General features: G+C 36.8%; 1 protein-coding gene across 2 annotated transcripts; it reads right to left on the bottom strand.

Annotated features, from left to right (window-relative positions):
* Positions 1 to 2,200: 2,200 nt before the first annotated feature.
* Positions 2,201 to 8,746, bottom strand: LOC117103912 (E3 ubiquitin-protein ligase TRIM56-like). 2 transcript variants are annotated; one of them, XM_033244551.1, is made up of 3 exons: positions 8,644 to 8,746; positions 6,282 to 7,444; positions 2,201 to 4,249 (listed from the first exon to the last, which is right to left on the bottom strand). In XM_033244551.1, the coding sequence occupies exons 2-3, from the start codon at positions 7,225 to 7,227 to the stop codon at positions 3,618 to 3,620; spliced, it is 1,578 nt and encodes a 525-aa protein (XP_033100442.1). In that variant the 5' UTR covers positions 7,228 to 7,444; positions 8,644 to 8,746; the 3' UTR covers positions 2,201 to 3,617. The 2 variants fall into 2 exon arrangements, with proteins under 2 accessions (XP_033100442.1, XP_033100441.1); XM_033244550.1 differs by having other exon boundaries at positions 8,592 to 8,738.
* Between the last annotated feature and the right edge of the window lie 1,168 nt (positions 8,747 to 9,914).

The raw sequence follows: 9,914 nt of genomic DNA, 5'->3' as shown, positions 1-9,914 counted from the left end.
TGACCAAAAAATTGAACATGACGAAATGGAGAGCACCTTCTTTTCTCAATGCGCACTACATACTGTCAATCACTATGGCTGCGCAATCTTTTTTATTTTGAAGCTGATACATTCATCTCTCATAAAATGTCAAACATATTAATATTTTCCACCAAGAAAATTTTCGAATTTAATGGAACATTTACATGACCTATAAAAGTATAGTATATTTCAACTTCAATTTTCATAAATTGGCCTAAATTCGCCCATTCTAATTTTAACAGATATTAATTAATAAATGATTAAGGATTATAATAAACTAAGTCATTTTAGGGTTAACGAGGGTTAACTATTCGAAAAATAAAAATATAAATAATAAATAATTTTCGATTGATTATTATTATTATTCTTATTATTATTCATTAGTCTTAGTATTATTATTTTAATAATAGTAATTTAAAAAGTTATTGTTATTGGTGTTTTATTGGTATTTTTCTCATATTATTATTATTATTATTAATATTATTGTCGTTGTTGTCACCTCTATTATCGATATTATTACCCTATTAATACAAAGTAGGCCTATTATAAGTATCATTATTATTATTACTATTATTGCTATTATCACCTTCAATATCGTTATTATCACTAATTAGTTATTAAAATTGATATTTAAATATCTTTATTATTACCATACTAATTAGTATTGTTAAAATAAATAATTACTATTACTAATGTTGTTGTGTTTTTGTTGTTATCACCTTTATTATCGTCATAATGACTAAGTAGTAGTATTAAAGTAAATATTACTAATTTATTGTCGTTATTGTTGTTCAATATTATTGTTGAATTAGAATGTTGTGAGTAAACAGAAGACAAACACATTAATAAATAACTCTTTTTAATTCTTAGGCAATAGCATCCAAATATCTTTACGTAGTGTGGTGGTCCTGTTTTACTAAAATATACTCGTACTTTATTTCAATCATACGGTAATTGAAGAAAAAGGATGCAAAAACTGAGATTTACATTAAAGAACTTGTGGCCGAGTTGACTTGTGGCCAAGTTGATTTGTGGCCGAGTTGACTTGTGGCCGAGTTGGCTGTAGCCAAACTTTTTGTGGCCGAGTTGACTTGTGGCCGAGTTGACCTGCACCCTATACAGTAGTAGTAGGAGTCAATTAGAAACTGTACAGCATTTGACCTTCAACTCTGTGTTTTTTGCTTTTATTTATATTGGTTTTTTTTTTAACGCAGGGGCGGATTTAGGGGGTGTATGGAAATTTTGGAATGTAGAAGTAAAAAAAACAGAAAAAGAAATAATTGACCGCCCCAAACGTCTCAGAGGTTATTTTCGGGCCTCTAGAAAACAAAATATACGCGGAGGAATACCCAGGACTCTGGGGTAGTGTTGCCTCAATTGGTCCCCACTTTCAGCCCCCCTTGATATTTTTGGATCCACCCCTGAAATGTGTCTCACTTATTACTATCTTGCCAAAATTGTACTATACGCGGGGGAATACCCCGGACCCCCTGGGGTAGTGTTGTCTCAATTGGTCCCCACTTTCAGCCCTCCCCCCTTGGATATTTCTGGATCCACCTTTGAAATGTGTCTCACTTATTACTAATCTTGTCAAAATTGTACTATGTTGTAATAAGGCTCATGGTAATGTTAACCAGTGGCACTTAATTGAGAGTGGCACTTGAGAAAAAAGGAGTTTTAACTCTATAGACTTGTAAACCATTTGTAGTTGTTGGTAGTGTGCATTTCTGTAATTAGGCTGAAGTTTGGTTTTATCATCAATAAATGATATATTGTATCATCGCATATCGTTTCATCTCTCGAGCTCAAGAACCAAAACCTTATGTATATATGGTAAATGAAACATTGCCAGAAAAATGTGTAGGCCTATTATTGCTATATCACTAAACATGCAAACTTCCTTCCGAACATCGCTCTTTCATATCATCTATATCAAACTAGCTGCAAGGCTGTAAATGTCATTGCTTTCCCAAGCACATTCAGACAGATCAAAGAACATCATGTCCAACGTGTTAGGCTTGCTGATGGTCTAAAAATGGTACCCTAAATTGGCAGATTGTCAGAAGGTGTTTGGCCGAACCACAGAAACCCACTCTAATACGGGTCTCATCGCAGTTAATCCAAATAGAGAGCTGTGAATGAATACAATTTCAACATAAATACAATTGCAGGCTTGATGTTTAAATACCTTTTAGCCCACAAAGAAGCAACTTTAATGACTAAACCTCATGAACAAACAATACAACCGATTAACTGATTCTATACTGACTCACAATCAGTATTAAACATTTTTTTTGAGAAACAAATTAAAAGCTATGATCTTTTAGTCGATTGTGCTAAGTACCATTTTCTTAAAATTTCTAGGGGCTGATTATCATTATAGCAATTACTGTAATCAATTGATATAAAATTGAAAGAATCACAATAATTCAAAATTCTTTGATACACAATTACCAAAGTAAAGACATGCATCATACATTGGGATTCTTTTCTATAATATTTTAGGTCCTATACAAATGACATTCCATATTCTACAATTTGTATTATGCAATAATTTGCTATTTATTACATGTACTCTAGATTTGTGACCACACAGATAATCTACATTTTCTCCCTGATTTAATCTACCTTTTTATATTGGGTATTGCTAGATGCCTGGGTTGGATGGGGTTTGCAGTGCTTACAGGGTTTTCATACACAAAAGCCACAGCCATCTATGCTTCATGCAAAATTGTCCTAATGTTTGGTCAAAATCAATATTTAAACAATTTGTTGGTAAATTATTGGTGGGGCCTACAGGAGGGTTGGCCCATGCATTAAAATTGTTGGGTGCACACCTAGGCCGAACCTGTCCACCCAGTATCGCTGCCAGTGCATGACATGGGATAGGACAAGCACAGTAGCAGATGCAGGATTTTTTTTGCTGGAGTGTATGGGGGTTGGCTTAAGACGGAATAGAGTTCCTATGGTCGGAGGGGGCCCTATTGTCTCCTTTCTGTGGACCACTAAGCCCTGCCCCTTGGATATTTGTTTCGAAGGTCCCACAAAATATAGCGTAAAGCTACGTAAACACGTATTCTCAGTAATGCTCTGATTGGCCAGTTGTTAGGTTTGATTGACATCTTGGAAGGTCCATTGTGGTCCTCTGGATGGTCCAACATTTTTGCAATTTTAGACTCTTATCTAAATAATTTCTTGCTTGGTTACTTACACACTTAACCTACAATGTTTTCACTAACTTAGGTTTCAGACGTACTTGTAACACTATTGCTTATCTACTTTTCTATTTCTGAAATACAGTACATGTAGTATTCTTTTTTTTTATATATTCATCACATGCTTGGTCCACTTAAACTTTTTTTTTAACTTTACTTATTTATGTATTTAGTAATTAGTAAATTATGCTTGCAACATATTCAACAGCTTACATTATTGATATATCTACTGTCTATCCAATACAGGTCCCCCTTCAATTAAAGCCCATTGTTGGGACCAGAGTTCCCATGTTTTTTTAGCAGCTTTGGTCTCTAATTACAATAATGAAGATTTTTTAATTAGAAGGAGACCTGTATAAGAATACTTAATTACTATTTTTCTCACCACTCTTCCATTCTGAATATGAACAACTTTTCGTCAGCAATTTTAAAACTGAGGGACATGCTGAAACTTCCTAGGAAAAAATCATCACCTACAAGGTTGCATCCAAATATCACATTCCACTTGCCATAGAATGACTGCATCAACTTCATCCTCAGCAGATTACAGAGCTCATGACTGCTTGTACAATTTTTGATGATATGTTTGACAAGCTGACAGACTCTTGTGTCGAATATATCATCCCCACTACTCATGAACACCTTTGGTTCGAATGTTGCAAGATTTATCAACCCACTTCCTGTTGGCTTCTTGTACACTAGGACCTTTTCACTGTCATTGACAGTAAAAATTTCTGCCAGATTTTCATTGAACGGGTACCTACAGGTGAAGTCACCAATAACGCATGTCCAAAACTCTCCATACCTGTCGTCCATCTTCTGTCCAATGTAGTTGGCTCGTTTGAAATTCAACGATTCTCCAGGATTACCCGCCATGATTTGTCTGTATGTCTCCGATGTGGCATGAGGTTGCTCTTCGACGTCCAGGGTGTAAGCCTCACGGATCGTATTGATCAAGAACTTCTGTTGTTCTTGCGGCATTTGGGATGGTCCACGTACTTCTAATTTTACATCTATCAGTAAAGAAAATAGCAGAAAACTAACTTATGAACAGCAACAGCAACCTGATTTTATCTCTTTATATTTTTAGTGGAAAATTTAATGTTGAAAAAATCAGTCATAAAATATTTGAACCACTGTTCAAAAATTGATTTCATATTTATCTCATCCAAAAGTGAATTACGGTATAATATAAAGCTTAGGAAATACATTTTTCTACGTGCAAACTCTCTGGGTCAGAACCCTTTTCAGTGGCGTAGCTATGGGCACTGCAGCCAGTGCAAACCAGTGGGGCCGAGGGCTATAGTGGCCCATTCATATAGACCTAAAAATAATAATTTAAAATAATTTCCAATTTAATATATATTTGGAGAATAAAACGGCCAGTAAGCCCCTCAATAATATTCGGTTTTTAGAGGAGTAATTATTGATTACAGTGTTGATTTCAAATAAGTGATGTATTCAAGGGTGCCCCAGCCACCTAACCCACCTCCATGTTTTTAAAATTATAAAAGAAATGGGAAAAAATGAATATATTAAAATATAAATCTGAGAGTGCCATTTCCGGCCATCTAGAGATGCTATAATCTTAAATTTTCTTACCTTAGCCCCAAGCATGGTGGGACTGAGGTGGTCTTCACTCTCTACCTGTGAAAATCTCTCCCTGGTCCCTCTATTTCAAATTAACTGCCCTGCCACTGCAATTTTTAAATTTTATGTGCCACCAATTTTCTTGATTAGTTTAGAACAGCTACTGAGACTGAATATGCCCTCTCTTAAAATAGTTACGAATTTGATTATTATTGGTATTTATTATTAGTCTAAGCCTTTAAGAGTAGGGAGTCAAAGAAGCTCTTCTGACGATGAATTTTCTGAGAACTTAATCAAATTCCCCTATCACATAAAAGGGAGTGGTAATTAATTTTGCACTGGGGTCCTTTCGCACCTAGCTACGCTGCTGACCCTTTTAGTATTTTACTAGAAAAATGAATGTTAACGTTTTTCACTCTAATTTTGCACACCTTGATCTCACCCTCCTGCTTTATACGTGGCAGAGGGAGGCAGCCCTCAATTGACCTTCACAGCAATACCATAGTTGCCAACTTTTCACAAAAGAAATCTGTGAGAACTCACGTTGCGTAGCAACATGTCACTGGCTGGGGCCCAGGTTTTTACGAGCATTTGACGCTCGCGCAATCTGAGCATTTTCACTACTGATTTGATTGATCTTGGACACAAATTAAGTCACGTGTATGCAGGCCTATGTAAACTTAATAAAACCAAAAAGTTATTTTCATTTAAATTTGACCAAAGTACAGTACTGTAAACTTAGGATAAGTACCTGACAGTTGCTTGGTGTAAAATTAAAACAATTTTTACAGACTCACTTTATTCATGAATCACGATGTACAGACAGTACTTTCATGTGGAAAACAGATAAACAAACAAACCATGCGCGGTGCATTACAGGGTTAATAAAAGCACACTGACGGTAGCGGGCGTAAAGGGCGTCGTTTGTTTACGATTCTAACGTCAAGCGTACTGGGCTTGCACATAGCCTAGGGTTACTCTTTGCTACACTATAAGCATTACAGACAAATGGCAAATGATCTATTTATTGCATATATATTATTATATATGCAATACTTAACACACAACTCTGTGTTATTACATAATTGGATGGTGGAAGCCTAGACCTGCTGTTTATTGCATGCTGGAAGGCAGCTCCACAGCCCCCTTTCTCTAACTTTCATGCCATAGTTGGAGGGCGCTGCTTTCTAACTGTCTCTTATACACATCTAGATGTGTATAAGAGACAGCCTTATCCCTGCCTGTGTTTTTTTGTGGCAGAAGTGGCAGTATTTGGCTCTGCTTTTTTTACAGCCTAATTGAAGGGATGGCTGGCTGCAGTCCCTATCTTTATGGCACGACAAAACCTACAATCCTGTGGTTAAAATATAACACCTATACTACTAAACTAGCACATAACAAACAATGATGATGATGATGATGAGGATCAAAGAATAAACTTGTCAATATTCTCACCTGGAGTTTTAGTTTTCTGAACTAACCCTAAAGTCATGAATTCCCCTTGCACCCTCTCGATGCACACTGCATTTGGCTTGAATTTATGGCAAGGTTCACCCGGAGCATTTGGGATATGAACTGCTGATGTCACCTCTTTGGTTCTTTTCAAGACTTCACCATGGCTACGAACGAGATCATAATCTTCACCATTTAGCTGCAGGTTAGTAAGATATGCTGTCAACTTGGACAATGTTTCATTACTCACTGCAATCTCTGATCGTTTTTCAGAGATAGCTTGCTTTTCATTGTTGGCAAGATCTTGAATCTTCTCCCTGATGTCATCATGCTTACTCTGAATTGCTTTCATCATCTCATCATTCACCTTCTTCAGCTCAACCTGTGCAATTTCTGTTGACGAGTTGACATTCTCTTCTACTGCCTTCAGTTCACCCTCTGCCAGTGTCAGCTGTTCCTGGATAGTGACCACCTTTCCCATTCCTTGCTCAATATCTTTTCTAGCTTTCACAGCAGCTTCGCAGAGATTTTCACATACGTGCGAAGGCCGTGGATGATCTAAAGTTACACAGTCTCGACACACCGGCTTCTTGCATTTCTTGCAGTAAAAGTTCAAACGCTCACCGTGCTCCTCACATCGTACGTCAGTATATTTTTTCTTTCTTCCCGAAGCAACCGAATCTCCACCTCCTCCTAGCTTGCACTTAATTGAGTCAATCATACTGGTCACGAAAAACATCGACTTCAGGCTCGATATTTTACCATTTCTCAACTGGGTGACCTCTCTACAAGTTGGGCATTCCACACATCTATTTCGTTTCCACTTTCCAAGGCATTCCGCACAGAAAAAATGAAGACACTGCAACAATTTTGGGTCTACGCAGTCTTCCATACATATCTGACAATTGAGGAAATCAGATTTTAACTCCTCCAAAGGCTTATTTGCCATTTCAACGGTGTAATGCTAATAATAATACTTGATCAAACAGCCCGAAAGTTCGGACAAATATCTCTCAACTTTGTCCGCGAATCAATCTGGAATCCCAGGTGACGAATTGTGTTTGTGTCTTTGGTTTGTTTGTGGAGTTAATAATTCTAGAGGGCGGGCTAGTACTTTATGAAACAACTTTTGTAGAGTTCCTCGCTGATATTAACAGCCGGGTTCTCTGATAGACAAGAAGAACATTATTTAAATAAATACAAGTTGATGATGGGTTGATAAGCTTTAATTTTTAAATTGCTTAATCATTACATTTACACTGTTTGAACTGCAAAGATTTATAGACTTACTACTGTCTCACTGCCTATTCCTCACCCCACCCAGATCTGCCCATGACAAACAGTAGGCCTATTATAATATAATATTGATATTTATAATTATTTTACAGACGTTCGTACACTGGTGGCGCCAGGATCTGCCAGATGGAGGGGCTAAATACCCCGACGGGGAGGGGGTTAGTGGAGCGAATTGAGTCTCACTTGGCTGGGGGCGAGGGGGCCGCCTAGGGCCCCCGGTGGGGGTCCTGGAAGCCACGGATATTTGATGAATTATGGCGAATTTTTATTACTTATTTGATAGGCATCGAGTTACTATAATATGACTTCATGTAGGCTGCTTTCTAATGTTGAAATCAGCTTCCAAAACCAAAACATTTTGAATAATGCAAGAAACAAAGAGTATGCAATATAACCATCTATTTTATTTTAAACCATTCTTAAAAGTGAAATTCTATATTTTGGAAATTTTGCATGAAATCTGTTAACCACGCTGTCATGGTCGAGGTTGCTTCACCTATCAGGATGTATTCCAACCATCATGAGGCTATCTAAAATGAGCATTTGTCATAACAGAACACAAATTATTTTAAATTAGTCTCATTTAATTATTATTATTATTATTGTTATTGTTGTTGTTGTTGTGATGAAAAGTTAACACAAATATGGTGGCTAAACGAATATTACATGTAAATATTTTTTTTTATTTGTTTGTTCCCCGACAAAACTTATCGTCTTCCCCGACGGGGGGTGGGGCTACGCCCCCCCCCCGTATCGCCTCTGGCGCCACCACTGCGTTCCCCAGTTGTCATCTATCTGGGTCTATTTTTTCAAAACGGACAGTAAGCACCACTTCTCTGGACTGGAAATTTTCTCTGTTTTTCTACCACCAGAAAGGTGCTAGCCTAAAAGTTATATCAGTCTCATACGTCTTTTATACCCTATACATTAACGTATCACCATGCATGGAGGTTTTTAATACCTTCATGGTATCACAATCGCTAACTATAAACATGGAGGTATAAAAGCACAACTTACGTGTGTCCGTTTCAGAAGTTTAAACTCGGAATCAGGGAATTGTGTTACTTACGGAATCGAACTTGTTGTGATACTGATAGAATTACTCAATAATAATGGCTACAGTAAAAGTAGGTGTAAATATGGGCCTCGTCCACTGTATTGGAAGAAAACTCGCTGGACCCACTCATTGGTCACTTATAATTAAGAAACCTTGCCTCAAATGCATACCATATGGCAAGTGAAGGGGATCAAGGACGCCTTATCAAAAATAAACTGTCTCACAAAAATCTGGTATCTTTGCTGAAATCCAGTGGCGGATTAGGGGTCCAGACTAGTTGGCCCACCATGGTTACGGTACTTAAGGTACCAAATTTATATCACCATCATTGGGGTTTACGGAAGGATCCCCCTGCCCCCTGAGAATCCGCCCCTTTTCCCCCAGTTTTTAAATATTCAAAAATCTGTAGCTCGTTCACCGTTCCCCAGTTTTTCGTCAAACAACTTTTTTTCTGTCTTGGAAAAATCAGTTCTACAACATATCAAAACATTTTTTTCCTCCGGAGTCTGACTTTAACACAGATTGCACGGCCCCTGTGTTGATCTGGGCATCCGTGGATATATAAAGTTGAACTGAACATTATAATCTATTGGGTTTACTGTGCTTTTGGAAACACACAAAATAATCAAAATGGTCAGTGCCTGAAAAAAAAAAAAAATTGACGTGCTAAAGTTTCCAACTGTATATCAACCCCATCAACGGCGAGGCAAGGCCCCATAAAAAAAATTATTAGTTTATCACCCTATCAAAAAACTGATGAGGGAGGGAGTTTGGTTTTTTTTTTTTTTTTAAACTATGTACATAGTGACTTCACACGCTTTACACTTTTATTCGTGTATATAACACATATCTTTTTTATATACATTTAAAACATTTCTTTTATATACAAAAAATTAAGAACCCTGTCTAAACAATTAAGTACGCCTGATGTTTGAAAATCTTCAACATCAAAATATAAATTTTGTTCTGTATGTATATTTGTGATTCACACGCTTTACATGCGTGCGTATAACATATCCCATATTTTTGGGGTTTTCAATTTCTATAGGCCTACATTTAAAACATTTCTTTTATATAGAAAAAATAAAAAATACGCGTCACTAATTGATGCTATTTCTAAAGAATGGATTGTTATAATTGAGCAACATAACCTGTTTTTGGCCTTATTTGATGCAAATTGTAATAGCAAATAAACAAGAAAAATTAATCGTGAAACTTCAATCGCAAGTTGAAATCAGCCTGATGGAGTAAATAACATTAATAGCGCCCTCTATAGTTGACAG

Source organism: Anneissia japonica, unplaced genomic scaffold, assembly GCF_011630105.1.
Source record: "Anneissia japonica isolate Jap-2015-1 unplaced genomic scaffold, ASM1163010v1 scaffold1810_len1271414_cov176, whole genome shotgun sequence".
NCBI lineage: Eukaryota > Metazoa > Echinodermata > Crinoidea > Comatulida > Comatulidae > Anneissia > Anneissia japonica.
This window is presented reverse-complemented; position numbering and strand designations above follow the sequence as displayed.